Here is a 20,174-nt window from a genome sequence, read left to right as displayed (position 1 = left end):
TTTCTTCTCATATCTTTTCTTGCTTTTTTCCCCCTTTTTCTTATGATTTGCTATTGCAATCCCAACATCGCACACCCCTAATAAATTCCATATATTCCAAAAGAGAAGCCCTCCAAAAAACCCCACTGTTGACTGCCAGATGCCTTTGAACTGGGGTTGCTCAATATGGGTCAGAGATCCATCGTATGCAGATCTTCAAGGCCTTTTCATCTGCAATTGCCAAGATTTTTAAAAAAGAATCCCCCCGGCGCTCTCTTAATTTCTCCCCCTTCACATTTATTTATTTAATATTCGTACATTAGCATCTCTTCTGGAAAAGCATTGGTGAAAATGTTTAAAACCTTTTTAACAATTGTTTAATACCTTTTTATAAAAGAACACACACAAAGAAGAGAAACCTTCCTTTCCATTTTTTGTTTGTGCCCTTCTTCCTTTTCTACTTCCCAACCCCCCCCCCCCCCTTCTCCCTCTCTCTCTCTCTCTCTCTCTCTCTCTCTGTAAGATGTACTGTCCTCCCTAATGATTCCATTTTGAACAGTGTGGTCAAACTGAATAAGGAGAAGAGAGTGGAGGGAAGAAGTGTGTGCCTGCCTGTGTGTGTGTACGTGTGTGTGTGTGTGTGTGTGTGTGTGTAAATCTTTCTGATCTGAGAGAATGGCAGTGTGCCTTAGAAAGCCAAGGCAGCTCACAAGGGTCTTTGTGTAAAATAACATTTCTATTGAAAGGCAATTAGTGGTAACGTTATTTTTGGGTTCCTGTATAATTAAATGCATCTCTCTCTCTCTCTCTCTCTCTCTCTCTCTCTCTCTCTCTCTCTCTCTCTCTCTCTCTCTCTCTCTCTCTCTCTCTCCCTCTCTCTCTCTCTCTACAGACGGAGAATTATTCCATCGACTCCAGTTATGTAAACAGCCGAGCACACCTTATTAAAAGGTATGTATTGTTTCATTGTTACATATTTAAAGTCATGTACATTCTGTTTACTTTATATTTGCTTTTACACAAGCTTGCTGACATTATCACATGTTTACCATACATCAGCAACTATTTGCATAACATATGTAGATTTGTTTATGCGTTAATAATTCAGTATCCCTCAACACTTAAAGAAGGTTGCATCAAGTGTTTCAGGTTTTTATACCATTATAAATAATTCCCTGAAACCCCCAGATGGAACATGGGTGCATTTTAGAGAATATTAAATCCTGATCCTTAAATGCTGGGTATGCCTAAAATAATCAGTCTGAGGAATCCAAGTGAAAATTCAGAGAAATGTAAAAGTTGACTGATCATGCCCATTTCTCACAAGTTAACACAGGTCCCTGGGGTCTCTGTTAAATGTCTGTTGCTTGTTTTGGTCAAAGTACCACAAGGATTATGCAGCACAGCACCCTGTGTCAAAAATCTGCATTTAAGTGATAAAGAACCAGTGGTCGCCTCACCCCAGAGCTTTAAAACAGCAAACATAGGTGTGCAGAAGCTTAAGTTATTTGTTAGTTTTGCTTAGTTGTCTTATTTCTCTGCTTCTGTTTTCATATTCTTTGCTGAATTCTCTCATTGGGCCTGTTCTATGCAGTTTAAATACTTCACATGTTTTTGGGAATCTAAGGAAATTTGTGTATAATTTAAAAGCAATTTTTGCTAGGTATTAAACAGAATGTTCTGATTAATTTACGGGAATTTTCTGAGATGTTTAAGGGAATGTTAAGCTCTTGCTTGAGTGCACACACTTATGGCATTCTATGGGCATTGGTATAAGAAAGTGAAAAAAAGTAATACTATTTCTTCTTTAATCAGGAGGATAATACAATGGGTCCCACTTTAAGCAGACTGTGGGAATAAAGAGGGACTTTGAATCCAGATACAGGTGCATCTCAATGAATTAGAATCACCAAAAAGGACATTTATTTCAGTAATTCAATTCAAAAAGTGAAACTCATATAGATTCATTACAAACAGAGTGATCTATTTCAAGTGTTTATATCTTTAAATGTTGATGATTATGGCTTACAGCCAATAAAAACCCAAAAGTCATTATCTCAGAAAATGTTATTATACAAGAGCAGTTTATAAAATGACATTTAATACAGAAATGTTGGTCTGAGAAGTCTGTACAGTGTATGAACTCAGTACTTGGTCAGGGCTCCTTTTTGCGTGGCGTGGAGGTGATCAGCCTGTGGCACTGCTGAGGTGTTATGGAAGCCCAGGGTGTTTTGATAGCGGCCTTCAGTTCGTCTGCGTTGTTGGGCCTGGTGTCTCTCGTCTTCCTCTTGACAGCACCCCTCAGATTCTCTATTGGGTCTAGGTCAGGTGAGTTTACCAGCCAATCAAACACAGTGATAGCTATGGTTATTAAACCAGGTACTGGTACCTTTGGCAGTGTGGACAGGTGCTAAGTCCTGTTGGAAAATGAAGTCCACATCTCCATAAAGCTTTTCAGCAGTGGTGGGGTGCTTTAACATTTCCTGGTTAATGGCTGCGCTGACTTTGGGCTTGATACAACACAGTGGACCAACACCAGCAGGAGACACGGCTCTTCAAATCATCACTGACTGTGGAAACTTCACACTAGACTCCAGCAGCTTGGACTGTGTCTCTCCACCCTTCCTCCAGACTCTGGGACCTTGATTTCCAAATGAAATGCAACATTTACTGTCATCTGAAAACAAGACTTCGGACACTGAGTAACAGCCCAGTCCTTTTTCTCCTGGGCCCAGGTGAATTCTGGTCCTCTGTGAAGTCAGCAGTCTTCCCCATGATTGTGGAGCCTACTGAACCAGACGAAGGGACCATTTTAAAAGGGAAACCTTTGTAGGTGTTTTGTGTTGATTATTCTAATTTTCTGAGATAATGACTTTGGGTTTTCACTGGCTGTAAGCCATAATCATCCACATTTAAAGAAATAAACACTTGAAATAAATCACTCTGTTTGTAATGACTCTACATGAGTTTCACATTTTGAATTGAATTACTGAAATATATCACCTTTTTGACAATATTCTAATTTATTGAGATGCACCTGTGTGTGTAAAGTGATCAAAAGTCTCATGAGAGCCCCAAAAAGCACATTACATTCTTTTTTCTAGTAAAAGTGAAAGCATCTTTAACCTAGTCAATATTGCTCATATTCCTCCATAAGAGACAGTCGTTCACATTTAATAATATAATTCTAATTATTGTTTAAACTGGTTTTAAGTTATTTTTATCCAGAGACAAATGGAAAAGGATGTTTTTTATGAATAGCTCTTATTTCTATAACATGCCCAAAACAGGACGTGTGTGATAACTAACATAATACTCCATAGACACACATCAATATAAAGACTTACTCCAAAAAGTATCAGCTTACATATATATTTTTCCTCTTAAATTCTTAAATATCCTAAAGCTTTGTCTTTATGACTAATGGCACCATTTGGAAGTGACCTCTGTAAGGTTTAGAAGTGGCCTTATGTAAGACGAATGTAGCCTGATATATGAGCAGCTATTGTAAAGCTTTACCAAGAAATCTGTCATTTATAATGAAAAATGTTCTATTTGGGCCACATTTACCAGCAGTTTTCTCACCTGTAGTGAGAGAACACTCTAGTAAACACAGAAAGATGCAGTGCCACATTTTTAAAAGCCATTACAGCAATTTTGTCTTCTAAAGAGAAAAAATACCTCCAGTGTTTACATAAATAAAGACTATTCAAGTGCAGCTCTGCAGCTCTCTACAAAGAAAAAAGAAAAATCCCCTCCGGGTGCCGTGGACTGGGACAGGTGCAATTAAACTGATACAATCACACAGTCTGGAGAACAACTGCTGCAGTCTCTCTCTCCCCTCTCTCTCTCTCTCTCTCCCCTCTCTCTCTCTCTCTCTCTCTCTCTCTCTCTCTCTCCCCTCTCTCTCTCTCTCTCTCCCTCTCTTATTCCTCTCACATTCTCTCTTTCTCACTCTCCTCCACTTATTCATCCACCCTCTCTCTCTTTATGTGTGTATGTGTAGGTTAGTGTGTTTGTCTGTTTCCTGTGTGTGTGTGTGTGTGTATGTGTACACATTCATTTCCATTCCTGTGCTCTGCATCTGAATCAGAATATGTTCCATTGGGCGGGCGATCAAATTAAAGGGAAATCAGGCTTGTGCACTGCAGCTGTCGATGGCCAGATTCTTCTACTTATTTCATCCCTTCATCTTGCTTTATTCTTCTCAGTTGTTTGAGAACATACACTATAGGGCTAAAAGTTTTTGGACAACTGCTCACACAGTAGTTCTTTGAAAGTGGAGTGGAATAAACCTGGAGCTTGTTTTTCTTCACTCTTCTAGTGAGACTTTACACTAGATGCAATAAATAGCTGAAACATGTTGCATTTTTTAAGCCTAGATTTAAAGGGTATGTCTGCAATTGTGGGGAAACGCTGTTCAGAAGCTCAGTGTATATTAAGGTGGAGAAAGGTATGTTTGAGGGGAGAAATAAAGGCTGTTGTTTGTAGGTGGCTGAAGGTGAACTTCTAAATAACCACAGACAATTGTTTGTAAATCGAGTTGCTTGGTTTTGTAGCACTTTCGGTAATGCATTTATCCGAGAAATAACTGCAGAGATATAATGCAGAGATCTGAAACAGCAAAAATAAGTTGCTGCATTTTGCCCACCTATGGAGCAGGAGTAGAGCAAAATCCTCATCTTGGTTTGTGCTTTTCAACATTTGTAGTCCTCTCCATTGTTTAAAAAAACAGATGCCTTTGCTCTGCCATGAGCAAACAGAGCGGAAGCCTAACATACAGGACTGAGACAGTTTATTTTTTAGCCATTTACATACACCAGGGCTTTGTAAAAACAGTTGGAGCACGCAAAAAGGCTGGAGAGCTAATAAATGGTAAAGAACCATCCTTAGAATTTCATAAAATGTGCTTTTGGATTAAATTCATGAACGCTGCCTCTAAATACATCTTTGTATTTTGTAAGTGTGTTGTATATTTTTCTTTTTTTCCTCTTTTTCTTTATATTTATATGAATTTTATACAACACTGACTTTTAAATTTTAGCCCCCTCCAGGGTGGGTTCCTGTCTTGTGCCCAATTATTTCAGGTAGGCTCCGAACCCATTGGATAAGCGGTTACAGACAATGAATTAATGAATACTTATATGATTTATTGTGAGGATTTGATGGCAACCACAAAAACTTAAGTGAGGTCAGATCCTGATGTTGGATAACAAGTTCTGGCACTGAAACTCATCCCAAAATTATAGGCTGGAGATCCACCATTCTGGAGCACGCAGAAGGGTGGTAGTTTTACCTCTCTAGCTCACAGCTGACAGTGGGTATGGTGATGTTAGGCTCATGTAGAGCAGCTCTAGACTGTGCTATTCCATAATCACATGAAGCAATTTTGCCACCACATTTAGGTAGCTGAACAGCCTCTAGATTAGAAAGTGTGTCCATGATCAGTTGGACATGAAGTGTACAACAAAAGTATGTTCTCATCGCTTTCTTGGATGTTTTTGTGACTAATACTGACTGCCTCAAAAGCAGCCTAAGCTGACAGATGCCCGAGAAAGCTCTTTATGAAATGGACCCGTCATCCTCACAGCCTTCAATACTTTCAGCAAAAAGGCAAAGTGCAAATCCTGACCTCTTTCTTTCCCCAAAGCCCAATCCATCAGCAGCAGTGGTGCCTCAGTGGAGAATCTTATTGCTCAAAAGTTGCTGGTTGATGACTTAGGAGACTCAACGCTGATTCTCAAAAAATTCTTCAGGAAAAATAGCATCAGATAAAAAAGGAGACATGAGACATTTCTGTCCGGATAAAAATTCTAAATATATTTACAGCATGCAAACTGAGAAGGTTCTAAGTGTTCAAGAGAAATGGCTGGGTTCCTTCTGTGGTTCAGAGTGTTATTATCTCAGACAAATCTGAGAACACTGTGCAACATTATTGAGCTCAAGATGAGACACGGGAGATTCTTTGGCTCTTTTATTGCCTCAGGAAATATATCTGAGCAATTGCTTTTTTACTTCCCATCTCTTTATTCAGGGGCCCTACAGAGATATTAAAGAGACACTACTGAGATATTAAGTAGCGCTTCTTTTGGCATTTTCCTTGCTATGGGACAGACACATTAAAGGAGCTCAGTGCAGATGGAGGTACTCGATGTGATGTGACCGTAGAAGGTGAATCAATAAGTTTCCTTTCATCTCTTTGCAGCACATCGACATTTAAGGACATGGAGGGGAACAGTCTGAAGGACAGTGGACACGAAGAAAGTGACCAAACGGACAGTGAACATGACGTCCAGAGGGGTCACTACCCTGACACAGCTGTCAACGACGTCCTCAATATGACCTTGCCTCCAAACAGCTGCCAGATACCTGATCAAGGTATGAGAGAAGAAACTAATTTACCTATACGCTGATGTGGTCCGTTCAGCACTGCAACTAATGATCTTATCTAGTGAAATCACCTTAGCTTTTGTCAACATTTAGAATATTTCACATTATGAGATTTCTAGATGTTTTGATTTGCTGAAGTGATGTGACGTGTTTCATGTTTCATCTGCCAATGGAATATGGCACTGTCTCTGGATGAAAGTAGAATTGTTTTCTAGAAACAGCATGACAAATCTTAATCATAGATATATTGGGATTTTAAGGGACATGGACCTGAATAATTGGACCTTAAGACTTTAAGAGCTCTGTTGCCCTTTTAAAGGTGCATTTATACTGCTTGTACCTGTACAGTACTGCACATGTGTGTGCGTGTGCGAGAGAGAGAGAGAGAGAGAGAGAGAGAGAGAGAGAATAGAGTAAGAAGGATGCTCTCCAGGTTGAGCACAGCACCATTACCAGTCCATTAAACTGAAGGTAGATCTGGCCTCAGATGTTTCGCCGACTCAATCCCACCCCTGCTTTGAAGTTTCCCGTGTTAATGCGGTAGGAGGTGTTGCTCCTGCGGTCAGGCTTTGATACTGAGACCTCGGGAACATTGCTGACGGACAGGAAACACGTCTCCAGGTCGTCTCTGGACTCGTCTGAGCGACAGCAATTAGGCCGACAGAGGTGGAAGGTGGAGGATCTACATATCTGGTGCCCTCATGCATTATTCACGCGGTTCATTTAGCGGGAAATTAATGTTGATGTGTCTTTTTTGACTCCCATTTACGAAGACATCCGGTTCCCTGACAGCCGTCGGCAGGAGGTCGTGTTCACTCTCAGCTGCTGCCACTCACTGATCCTCAGCTTTAAGAGCAATGAGGAGCGGCACTGTCGAGAATTCAAAAGGTTTTAGAAAAGGTTTAAGGAAAAAAAGAAGAACGATACGGAGCTGAAGCAGTACATGCTTCGAACTGACTGTGTCAGAGAAAACGTATAAAATCTAGGCGATTTAGCTAATATTTCTCTTTGTGAGTTTATGAATAATATTTTTAGAGCTTTTAAATGTCTAGACAAAGAACGTCATGGTTTTTGAAACAACGCAGATAACCTGGAATGACAGTCAAGCAAATGTCTGTGAAAAGGTTGAATAAGCTTATAATTTTCTTACAGCAGTATCACAATGAGAAATATTAGATATGTTGATATGCATTAGATGTACGATGACTTCACTTTGCTAAGAGAACAGTTTCCTTTTTTCATCCAGATATATGCAAGTCAATAGGGAATACTGAGAGAAATAAGTAAAGAGTGTAACTTGACATTCAGTTAAGAGGAAAAAAACATTAAAAACAAAACGTTTAGAGCCAGTTGAGATCATTAAAATTGAAATAGCCACACAGAAGTCCTGACTCCTGCCTTGTGCTTTCATTTCTCTCATCTGCACTGACTCTTACTGCCTGCAGAAGAATAGGCTAATGAGAGAGAAATGAAGAATAGAGAGAAGTACGCAAAACAGAATGGCTTCGGAAGTATTTACACATTGTATTCAGCTTTTTTTTTCCTGCCATCCAGCCAGATCCTCTGCTCGTATGAAACTGTGGAGCTGGCAGAAGGACTAATTAGATTCTGTTTGCACCAGATCAGGTGCCCTCTGGCTTTTTCCAGCTAATTAACCAGTCTTTTTCCTCCAGATGAATCTTAGGATGGGTAGCTACCTGGCAACCGAGCTGTATGTACATGTGGAGGATGGATCAGCAGATTTGTTCGAATGTCATTAGACTTGCTGAGCTGTACACTGCCAAAAATATGATGTCTTATTAATTGACAACATCTTAAATCCAGCCAATATATCTACCATTTCTCAGAAGAAGAAATGTTGGCAGAGCATTATGTTTTGAAAAAATGTCAAATTTTCCACATTATTCGATAAAGTCAAATGATATTCCAGTGGGCATTTAGACATAGGTTGATGAGAGAATTGTAATATACTTACAACTATTTCATAAAATATAATGAATATATTGCATTGATTTCGGATGCTTTGCTTTGCTAAGATTTGGTTTGTTGTTGTGCGTGTGCCTTTTGAGTTGAATGTTATTAGACTTTGCTGAGTGTGGTCCTCTGAGTGAGTAGAAATTGTTGAGCACTTGGTTTCCACGGTGGTTTCCATCATCGTCACACAGTAATGAAGCTTAATTACTCCAGTCCAAAGGCTATTGGTTGCCGGCCTTAATTATTTTTCAAAAAAAAACCAACCTCTGGCTTCTATTAAACACACAATGACACACCCCTCTAGGCCCTTGCTTATGTAATTGAGCAAATTAGAAAATGAAGACGTATGATCGTATCAAGTATATTTCTCAAGCCCAAAGAAATATATTTCTCAAACTTCGTTAAATGTGTGTTCAGTTTAACACTTAACTCAGCATTTAGCCATATTCTCACTATAAATGATAGTGTCGTGGCCACTGAAATCAACTTAAATTTAGTACGATTTTATAATTTTCAAGGAAAGGATAAAGGGGAGGGGCTTTTGTTTATTTGTAGAAGTGGTTATTATAGCTGTGTTAACAAATGTACAAATACAAATGTTCTTGGGCTAAAAATAAGTAACAAGTAAGTAATTACTCCTTAAAATAAGTAAAAAACCTCTGCCAGTAGAATGTGATTTGTTACTTAGAAATACATTTTATATGTTTTACAATATTCATTTGAGAAGAACTGTTAGAAATACTGACTATATTTAAGAGGATTGTACTGGCAGCTTTTGACATCACCTCGGTTTCAATATTTGGATGAGTATAAAATGAAAAATAAAGACCATTTCCAAGCAATTCTCATCCAGTTTTAGACCTTAGCATTAATACTCTGAAGAAAAATGCATCCTAATGGAATTCTGACCCTTATGTTCTATCACTCTCTTCTTTAATAGCAGAAGAACGGCCAATTTGTCCTAATGAATATCTGTGAAATGCCTTTATTCCAGCCAGAATTTTGTATCGTCTGTAAGAATGTAGTGTAATAATTATGAAATGAATTGACCAATGCCTTTTTATATATGCAGAAATGTAATAACACTGGAAATGCAATTATCACTCCATTACAATCGCAGTAGACTTATTACATCGCTGAGGTTTTGGACAACAATTAAATCTAAGAGAAATGAGGGATGAGGATAAAGTCCCTGCCCAGGTCTCGGCGGAACGATTTGCTTAGGAGCAGTGTTCCTCTTGTACTTATCGGCCGTTTCACCACATTAGAATAGAAGTGTGTAAAGTCGAGAGTTGGCGAGCCAAGGGTTTGACACTATTGCTGTAATAAATTTAGACAATCAAGTCTAATGGATTCAAAGGAAACAAACAACAGGCAGCATTCCTAGTCAGGAATACAAACAGAACCAGAGCTCTGAGGGGACTCTGATCTGTATTTACTTTTCTTGTATTTTATTTTATTTTATTTTATTTTATTTTATTTTATTTTGTTTTATTTGTTTTATTTTATTTTTTATTTTATTTAATACAAGCTTTAAACAGCAATTGCCAAAGGACACAAACACAGTGCGAAAGAGAGAGGGAGTGGATACAAAGATGCAGAACCTCCCTTTTATTTTGTGAGTGTGTGTGTGTGTGTGTGTGGTTTTATCTCCATTCTTTCGGGGAAACAGAGGCAGGAAACAGAGGGTTGTAAACTCCTCTCGCATCCTGGGGTTTTCTGTGCAGTGTAAATGTTTACTGTTCTCACAACTCTCTGAGAAAGGTACCGTTGGCATTTGGGACTCAGAGTTAAGACACATTCTCTCTCTCCTCCTCCTTCTCCTCTCTTCTCTTCTCTTTCGCTTCATGCATTCTCAGAGAAGAGTGTGGGAACGAGGGAAAAAGCCCTCTCCGGGCTGTAATCTCCACACACAACACACACTTCCTTTCAAAAGCTTCCGTTATTCACTTTGATTCTATTACTACCATCTCTGTCTATTCCTTTCTGTTTGATATCTTTCTATTTCTGCTCCAGTGGCATACACACACCAGTCCTAGCATTTTTAAGTGACTTTATGCAGCGAATAATTATCTGTCAGTAGAATTATATATATATATATACACTCAAAATGTTCTCGTTTAGTAAGATGTATTTTTTTTTTGTAGAATGCCTCCTGTATTTCTCAGAAGGGACCCATTGTTGTATTTTTCATTGAATGCTCATCCAAGGCTCTGTCAGAGCTCCAGAGGTGATGAAACTGAGCTGATGGTTTTCAGTGCTGCCCATTTGGAGGGTGAGGAGATAAAATGTGATGAATGGTTGACAGCAAGGATAAAGGAGAAGATTTGATCTGGACGCTGTGTGTTTAAAGTTGGTTTTGTGTTGAATTATACATCACCCCAACCATAAGACACTCCCTTGAGGGATGCTGCTGTAATACAAGACTGATGCACACTGTAAAAGAATTCTTGGTGAGAGAAGTGATCTTAAATCTAGTTGATTTATCTAATATTTCTAATTATGAGTGCGTTGTATGATTCCTCGTTTTACCTTCGACAGAGTCACGTTTTAAAAATATGCACAATATTACAATTCTTACAAAGAGATTTTTTTTTAAATCAACAATAATTAAGAAGGCATCTAGAAATGCCAAAATGACTTAAAGTCTTTTAAACATATGTGCACATATGTTAATTTTACATGATTCTAATTACTGCACCACCAACATACACCTCATTAACCAAATGAGGGAGAGAGAGAGAGAGAGAGAGAGAGTCTTCAAATCAATTATAAGTCCAGAAACCCTGCTGATGTTGGTGTTGGGTCCTGGAGTGGAGAATATCTACAGTAGGAAAGAGAGAGAAAGATGGGGAAAAGAAGGGAGAGAGAATGAGGGGGGTGCAGATGAATAAAGGAGTAAAAGACTCTAGGGACAAAGGGACATGGAACATGCTAGAACCTGGCAGCTGCAAATTGAGCTGATTTAACACCTCAGGAGAGAGAGAGAGAGAGAGAGAGAGAGAATGTATATGTGAGAGGGAGAGAGAGAATGTATGAGTGAGAGTGAGACAGCAAGAGAGAGTGAGTGAGAGAGAGAGAGAATGTATGTGTGTGTGTGTGAGAGAGAGAGAGAGAGAGAGAGAGAGAGATAGAATGTGTGTGAATGAGAGAGAGAGAGAGAGAGAATGTATGTGTGTGTGAGTGAGAGAGAGTTAAGTGAATGAGAGAGAGAAAATGTATGTGAGCAAGAGAGAGAGCATCTCTGATATATTGAAATCTTTTCTAATGAAAGGTGATATATTATGAAAAAAAACTATTTTACTGCATTTTCACAATGTAAAACTCGGTGATCTGGAGTGTCTACCGATCCACAAACTATGCAATAAAACAACACCATCAGTAAACATGGAATAAAACCAGTCATCCCAAATTCGTGCTGCTATTTACGTAGAGCACACAGAGAACTGAGAACTGAGTGGAAATGAGTAAAACCCCAGAACTTCTGCTCCTCACTCCTTACTCCTGAGCTCTCACATTTTGGCTTACTTCCATTCAGAAGAACAGTCACTGAAACCAATTCGGAACAGGGCTGTTTGGGGAAGGTTTTGTGAAGTTTGCTGTGTTTCATTAAAAGCACAGAAAATTTTTCATTTGTGAAAATGGGAATAACATCTCTATGAACTACTCACAATGATGTTCACAATTTTTTAGCATTAAAAAGAGAAATGTTATAGAATACTCATTTGCACTGCTATAACCATGTCCACCAATAGCTCAGCTAGCAAAGAAGGGCCATGGCTCACCTCTTTAGGTCAAACTTTGCTGGAGGATTGTCCATCAGTTCAAAAAGAACATTTCTTAATGCAAAATCGCAAAGAATTTAGGCTTTTCACCATCTGCTGTATATATTATTGAGAAAACATTCAGGGATGGTTAAGACAAGGCTATAAAATAACGCTGAATGTGAGTGACCTTCAAGCCCTCGGAAGACATTGCATGAGAAACTGTCATGCTGCTATGATAAATGTAGTCACATGGGTTGGGAGCCATTCTGAAAACCTTTGTCAACACAGTCTGCTTCTGCATCAAGAAATAAAACCTGTTATGCAAGGAGAAAGCTTTACATCAAATCTATGCAGAATCCCTGCCAAGTTCTCTGGGTCTAAACACATCTCAGATGGTCGGGAAGACAGTGGAAACAAGTGCTGTGGTCAGATGAGTCCACGTTTCAGCTTGTTTTTGCGTATTATTGACATCAAGTTCTCTGTCCCAAGATGATAGTGACGCTCCAGTCTGTTATCAGCGAAAGGTGCAGTGGCCATGGCGTGTCCCGATATGGTGTGTTTTGTGGTGTGGGTGACTTGCATGTATAAGTAGGTCCTATTGATGTGGAGGTGTATACTGCGATTTATTTTAGAAGCATGGCCTGCCATCAATGTGACCTCTTTTTTTCTTGGAAGTCCATGGTTATTTCAGCAAGTCAGTGCCAGGCTTCATTCTACACATGCTACAACCGGCTGCATGCCCATATTTTCCAGAATTAGGGTTACTAGTCATTTTAAATGCAAACCCACATATTTCACCAGGCTCTGGTGGATGACACTTAAAGGAGCAGAGACTTAGATATGCGCTGGTTACATTTAAAAATAATAATAAATAAATAAAATAAAAAAATGTAAGTGATTCAAGCAGATATTCTTGGAATCAACTTTTTCTTTATAGACTGAGTCCTCTCATGCTTGACCTCAAATTACCATGCTCTAATTCTCTCTCTCTCTCTCTCTCTCTCTCTCTCTCTTTCTCTCTCTCTCTCTCTCTCTCTCTCCCTCTCTCTCATCGTATCTTGTGTTATCAGAATTGTATTATTACAACAGGTCTAATCAGCTCAGGACTGGGCTTCTTATCTTGTCCACACTTGTTATGGAGAGTGTATTGAACATGTCTGACAGAGGGAGGGATGGAAGAAGTGGTGGAAATAGAGAAAGAAAAATACAAAATAGGAGCAGTTCATTATTTCCCAGGGTCAACAATAAGACCGATGTATCTCATGGCAAATTCTCAACTGACACCTCATTTTCCACACAATCCTCAGCTTCTTTTCAGAGAGACAGAGAGACAAAGAGCGAGAGACAGAGATAAGTGGGAGGTCGTGGTGATGGTGGTGGGAGAGGGAGGAAGTTTGTGGAGTGAGGGAAAGCAAAAGAAGAAAAGCAGGGGGAATAAAGACATGAAAATAGAGTGAAAAGGGGAGGGAAGGCAAGAGACAGAGAGAGGGTCAGTGAAAAAGAGAGACTAAGAGCAAATATAAATTAGGAAGAGAAAAGGCTGTGGAACCTATTTCTTATTGATGGTGCAGGCTTCTGGAATGGTATGTGTTCATAATGAGGTGTCAGTTTAACAGGCTTGTACAGGTAGTGTGTTGTCACGGTAAAATGTTATTACTTATTTGGATATGTATTGAGTAATAATACATGATTTTACAAATGTCATCAACATCAGGATGAATATAATTCTCAGTTTTAAAACCACTGACATAAGATGTGGTTGCACCCAGAAACCAAACCTTGTAAACTGAGTGCAATTTGACACAGATTTGGTCTCAGGCTCATTTTGATGAGATTACACAGAGAGAGTAATGTTGCTCTGTTGATTGTCTTCAGCAGAAGGAGAAAGAGAATGGGTTTCTCAGTTTGAGCTCAGTTTATGATCCAGTGAAAGTGTCTAATTCCTTTTATTCCACCGGCTTTAGCGCGTTTCGAGCATCACGTATCGACGACAAATTATTCTCCCATGGAATGGACACTTTAGCCAGAGAAAAGTACTTAAAGCATCGGTCAGTCATTTTGTCCTGTGTTACTGTTTCACTTTAGAAATCAGCAGTACTGACAACCAGTTGTTTTCATGCATCAGAAATTCTGTACCAAATCTGTTGTAAATACGGCAGCAACATTTATATGTCTACTCTATGGAGCATGAACTGTTCTAGGACTCCTTAGTAATTTGATACTTAATATAAATCATCATTTTCAGAAGTGGTTTACTGCTTTTTCTTGGCAAAAACCATGTATTTCTACTTTAAAATGAGGGGAAAAAATAGGTTCAGTAACATTTTCACATTCTTCTCTCTCTTTGCACGTTATCTCAATCTCATAACGAGAAATGCAAGATATACTGACCAAACGTAATAAGATACAATTTTACAGTCAGAAACCCACAGGTAATGAGGCCCAGGGGCAGATAACTAACTCTCACTGGGGGTTCTGTGGGGCAGTAGAATAAGGCCACAGCTGGACTTTAACCAGAACATAACTAATAGAAAGGTGAACCAAAGTGTGTCCCAGTGGAGAACTCTTGGACGCTATCCATGTGTGTAATGGGCTCTTTGTAACCAGACCTCCCCCTACTCTTCAGAACATACCTTAGATTAAGCATTCTTAAGAGCAACCTGCTGTTTTACATTCTAGATTTAGTTTTTTCTTTCATCTGATCGAGAGAGTTCTAGAAAACAGCAAAGCGCGTCTTATTAGTTGTTTCGTGAATAATTTTAAGATGATTCAAGTTATTTCTAAACTTTGTTTGGCTAGTTTTACTTGATTCAATCCAGTGGAAGTGTGTTATTACACATGCCAATTGATTTCACTTGTGACACATCATTTTTCACTCCAGTGAAAGACTCTACTGTTCTGGGACTTATTTAGACTAGATGTGGAACGCTGCTGTGAGGGTTTGATGACAGTCAACGCCTTAAGCACCAGTGCGATAAGGTACTGATGCTAGATGATTAGTTCGAGCATTTTAACTCATCCCAAAGGTATTACAAGGAGCTACATCACTCCAGGGCCATTTATAACCCTCTAGCCTACAGGTGAAATTGGGTATTGCAAGAGTCTCCTGACTCTTGACTGCTCCAGAGGTTTTTTTTTTTTTTTTTCTATGAAGTTTTAACAAGCTCTGTGTGAGCAGTAGAAAACCTGTGCGCGTTAAAGTGCCTGAAATCTCTAATTACTTGGAAGAAGTTTTACATATTGGGTATTTTTGAGAGATGAAGTATCCAATCAGAGCCTTGAACAGACCCTCGCTCGCCTGTTCTCGCCATTTGACAGCAATTGGATTGGACTGAGCCTCTATCAGTGGGAAAGCAGTGTAATAGACGGGGGGATGAGATCCCTGCTGGCAGATGGCCCACAGCACCAACAGCAAGCTTCACTCGAGTCCATTAACTCCCATCAGAACGATTCAACTCCCTGCTCTAAACCTCCAGCTTCTCATCCCCAGCTCATGGGCCAAAAAAACAACCAAAAAAAAACTAGACAAAAAAGAGACCACAGCAAAGTGTGTGCATTAAAAACATGAAAAACCTTCAAACAAACACCTACGCCTTCGCCAAGACACTCTGAGCCGCTGCGCACTTTATGTTCTTGGGTGAAAGATGTCTGTTTATAGCATTGTTTTTTTTTTTGTTTTTGTTTTTTTTTTGTTTTTTTAACCATCCAAGCTTACTCTTTCAAGGCAGAAGATGATTTTACATATGCTCTGCACTGTTTAAAAGGAACACAGGAGAAAAAATAAAATAAAATCAGCCATCTCCTGACAAGTACATTGTAGACTGCAGTTTTCTGTCTGGAATACAAAGAGACATTTATCATTGCAGCTGGGGAAGAAAGAGGGAGAAAGAGAGAGAGAGACTGGAATGAGGAGGGGGGAAGAGGTGGGTAGAGAGGAGAGAATGGGGAGGGAGAGAGAGAGAGAGAGAGAGAGAGGCTGCTCTATCACTGCGGCAATGTGTGTGGTTCTCTTTTTAACCCCTTTCCAGCTCATTATATGGCTCTCTTCTCAGAAAAAAGAGAGAAAATGCATCTTTTGTCATAATTTATCAAATCCCTTCCATTCCTCACCCTTTCTGAAGTCTCCTTTCCATTCATTTCCTGATTCACCTGAACCCCTTCCTGTAAAATATATAAAATATTTGCTTCTTCATGTCCAAGATAATTACAGCCATAAACTAAAGTTTACAGCCTTGAGCTTCTGGTCTTTCCAGTGTCCTGCTGAGTTCATTAATATTCATGTTTCATGATTTAAAGTGTTGAGTCACATAAAAAAAAAAAAAAAAAAACACTGAACTGCAAATGTTTCCTTCCTGAAACAGTTACATACGGAAACCTTACAAAATGTTAGATTAGAGAGTGAGTCGGCGCTCTATTGTAGGTCAGCCACAATTGTGGAAAAAAGGATATAGGGTTGTTTATTTATGTATTACCTTTATGCAGTTCTGAAGTTTAAAGTGGCCAAGCTGGTGCTAAACAAAGCCTGAATATAGATAAACAATAACAAAGAAGCCAGTCGTGTGCTAAATATGGAATTCTGTCTTTCATATATATATACATATATATATTCTCTCATCCACCATTTCTAATATGGTCTACAAGTCTGTCCTCATCTGCAAAGGAATTTAAGCTTGAACATTGCTATGAGGATTTGATGACATTCTGACACAGAAACGTTGGTGAGGGTAGGCCCTGATGTTGAGTTCTAAGTTCTGCATCATAAACACCAATCCAACGCATCCCAAACATATTGGATGGGTGCCAGGGGGTAATGTGTGTTCTGCAGCTGCCCCAGAGCTTTCAATATAATGCTAGGCTTTTCTGTGATCGTTGTATGTACTGTGTGTGTACAGCCGAATGCTCATTAGAAGAAGTCTAGCAGCTGGACCCGTACTGAATAGAGTTATCACTGAATACAGTAACATTTCCAAAGCATCAGTGCATCACCTTTAAAAGATGCAGTGAAGTGGTACCTTGTACAGACATGTTCCAGCTGATTTCCTCTTTTCCTTTACTCCATCTCTCACCAGGTTTTGGATTGGCTCAGCAGGTTAAAAGCAGTTTTTCAACCGGACATTCTCCCTCCACAGAAACAGATATAAACTAGGTCTGAGTCAGAGCAGATTAAAAGCTGTTGATGAAAGATTAAAGAAAAGGAGAGAAGCCGGTATCTGACCGCAGAAGTCCCTCTTTTCTCCATCAAAACACTGCATAAAATGATGTCTTAACATATGAGATCATCTCAACTGTGCTGGCTGTGTTTCTTATTCTGAGATCATGAGAAAGTGTAAGATCGTTTAGCTATTTCACAATAGCTCTCTTTTTTCTGATTTTAGTCTCTGTACAAAGATTGAATTCAAGTTGTTTCCTTGGGGGTTGATGGTTTCAGGCCCTTAGCCCCAAGCCTTTTATGAAGAGAGATCTAAAGGGGAAAAAGAGTCTTTCAGCAAAGAGTAATACTCCTCATTCTAGGATTGTTGTAAAAATAGTATAAGGTTATGCATTAAATTGTTAGATTTGAATTTGAGTTTAATCAGTGAAATATACCACTGTCCTTGAAAAAAAGATGGATTAAATAATGTAGATTGTTGTATGCTTTGAAGGTAATATTCTTGAAAGCAGCAAAGCTTTCTGCCAATGGCATAGAACACTTTCTCTAGATATAAGCACTTAAACTACCTAGATATATGTAGAATAGTTATACAGTATTCTGACAACAGAGTCATATTAATTGATCTTAACTTGATTTAATATGTTGTTTGCTGAGGTTTGTTGTTGTTGTTGTTGTTGTTTTTGTTGTTGATGGATGGGGGAGACAGGTTGTTATGTGTCCTGGTGAGGAGAGATACCTCAATTTTAATGCTCTCTATCTATTAAAGAAGAGATTGCAATGGACTGCATCAGTCTGAGGGGAAAGCAGAGGAGGAAAGATGGTCTGAGGGATCAACACAATTTACCAAACTGAACATCAAAAACATCTCAGCAGGAGACCTTCGGACGTTGGTCTCCTCAAGCCAAAGAACACGAATCACAATAATGAAAATTCAGCCGTGCTCGGTCGTTATTCCACTCACATTAACATCAGAAAAGATCTAAAGCAGCAAATCCTAATAAGTCCCCATCTCAATCTCTGCTGACACTGATACAATTTAACATCGACAATGGACGTCTAATTTAATTTCCTGCCCATATGAGATTATTAGCTCTTCTGACATGAGTGTCCTTAATGATTGCTCTAGTTCTTCTACTTTAGGACTCCTCTCACAAATGCTAGCACACATACACACACACACACACACACATTCCTTACTCTCGCCATGCAAGTACATCAGCATTCCAGGTGTCTCCACTAAAACTCAAAGCAGAAAGAGTAGTTATTGAGTATTTTTTTTGTGTAATTGTCATCAATCAAGCAGCAGGACCTTTGCAAGCAGGTGTTTGTTAATATTTTTGTGACCCAATGACTATTCTTCCTTTGTTTTTTTGTAAAATAAAAAGGTGTTTTGGTGGTGACAGTAGGACATTGGCTGGTAAACATGACTCCAAATTGTCCAGTGACTTTTTCTCCATGCTTCTGTCTTACTCTTCTGCCACAGATAAGGGCTTTTAATGTCATGGCCCAGCGTGTGGTCAGGAGTAGGCACAAGCTTCAGGGAAATCCAATTACTCCTAGACCGACCCATATTGTGTGGCGTGTAAGCCCACCTAGTGCTCTGGCAGTCTCACGTTTGTCTCCACGCCAAATACAGCTAGCCGGCTCACTCTCTAACTTCATTAGTCTCAACTCGTGTCTGTGGCAGCTGATACCAGCCGCTGCTGCTTTCCTGAAGCCATCAAATTAGAGCCAGACTCACGCAAGAACAGTCCTTTATGTCCTGAGAGACACAGAAGCTTTGCTGTCTCTCATGTGGGTGGGAAGGTTTTTGGGAGGTTTGGTTGAAGGGGGGAGGGGGGGTTGTGGAGTTTGGGAGGTTGGTTTTAGAGTAGCTTTTCTTCAGCAAACCGAGTGTCTGTGATTTAAACTCATAGCAAAGAATAATCACAGATATCTCCTTGTTATCAGACATCAACAATTGTAGAAGAGAATAATACTATTACAGTTGTTCTGAATATGAATCGTTTATGTCTCCTCTTGAGTTTATTTGAGGTCTTAGTAAATGCTCACACTGCTCAGATTTGCTAAGAAAACATTCTGAACTAAAGACATGATCTCACCCATTTCTCACCATCACTAAGAATTTTCTCAGGTTTGAGGCTGAAAATAAATTAATAACTTTCTCTGGAAATATATTTCTCATGTCTCTGATTAGTGCTGGGCGATATGAGCGCAAATCAATATCACGATAAATTGTACATTTATCACGATTACGATTAATGAGCGATTATTTGGTGTGTGTTTATGACCCTCACAGTTCAGTGACGAGGCTTGTGTTGTAAATATGCTCCAGTATTAAATATGGGATAGTTTTTCTTATGTCGCCGGGAGCTTGTTCCTCTCCTGATTTTTGAGCACTGCTTATATTTGGTGTGTGATTGTGCTTCTTTTGGTTCATTGTCGTCTTATTTATAGTCAAAACACAGCACGTCCAAACCACAGACGCTGTGTTTTTCTTTGGTACGAGCTGCTCAAGTTGCTCGGTCGACCTTGGCGTTTAGATGGGGACATAAGAGAATAAAAATAATCGATATAATCGATATAGACAAGATTATGTTGAAGTTCTGAATGTCGATTTTTGATTAATTGCCTATCAGCCCTATCTCTGATGCTATTTCAGTTTTTGAAGGATCACCATTAAATCAGATGATCCATAAACAAGCAGCTTTGAGCAACAGTTTTGTTGTGGGGAGAAACGTTTTTGACATCGATGGTGAAGGTTTGGTTGTGGGGGAGGTATTAGTGGGGTTGTAGGGTGGCTTTTCACTAGTGAATAATACCTGAAGCCCCCTTCAGAAAAAGTGACCTTTTAACAAGTGTGTGGCTCTAATTAATTTTTTTTTTCTTCTTGTTGTTTGTTCATAAGAAAA

The 20,174-nt window shown here is 39.2% G+C and overlaps 1 protein-coding gene across 4 annotated transcripts in view; it reads left to right on the top strand.

The window, feature by feature from the left end:
• The window catches only part of pcdh19 (protocadherin 19), an 89,926-nt gene that overhangs the window by 51,857 nt on the left and 17,895 nt on the right, over window positions 1-20,174 (top strand). For all 4 annotated transcript variants that reach the window (XM_066649877.1, XM_066649875.1, XM_066649876.1 and 1 more), the window contains exons 3-4: window positions 872-930; window positions 6,185-6,357. In XM_066649877.1, coding sequence (XP_066505974.1) covers window positions 872-930; window positions 6,185-6,357 — 232 coding nt within the window. The remainder of the gene's footprint in view (window positions 1-871; window positions 931-6,184; window positions 6,358-20,174) is intronic.

Source organism: Hoplias malabaricus, chromosome 17, assembly GCF_029633855.1.
Source record: "Hoplias malabaricus isolate fHopMal1 chromosome 17, fHopMal1.hap1, whole genome shotgun sequence".
NCBI lineage: Eukaryota > Metazoa > Chordata > Actinopteri > Characiformes > Erythrinidae > Hoplias > Hoplias malabaricus.
Note: the sequence above shows the minus strand (reverse complement) of the source record. Positions and strands in the feature narration are given on the sequence as shown.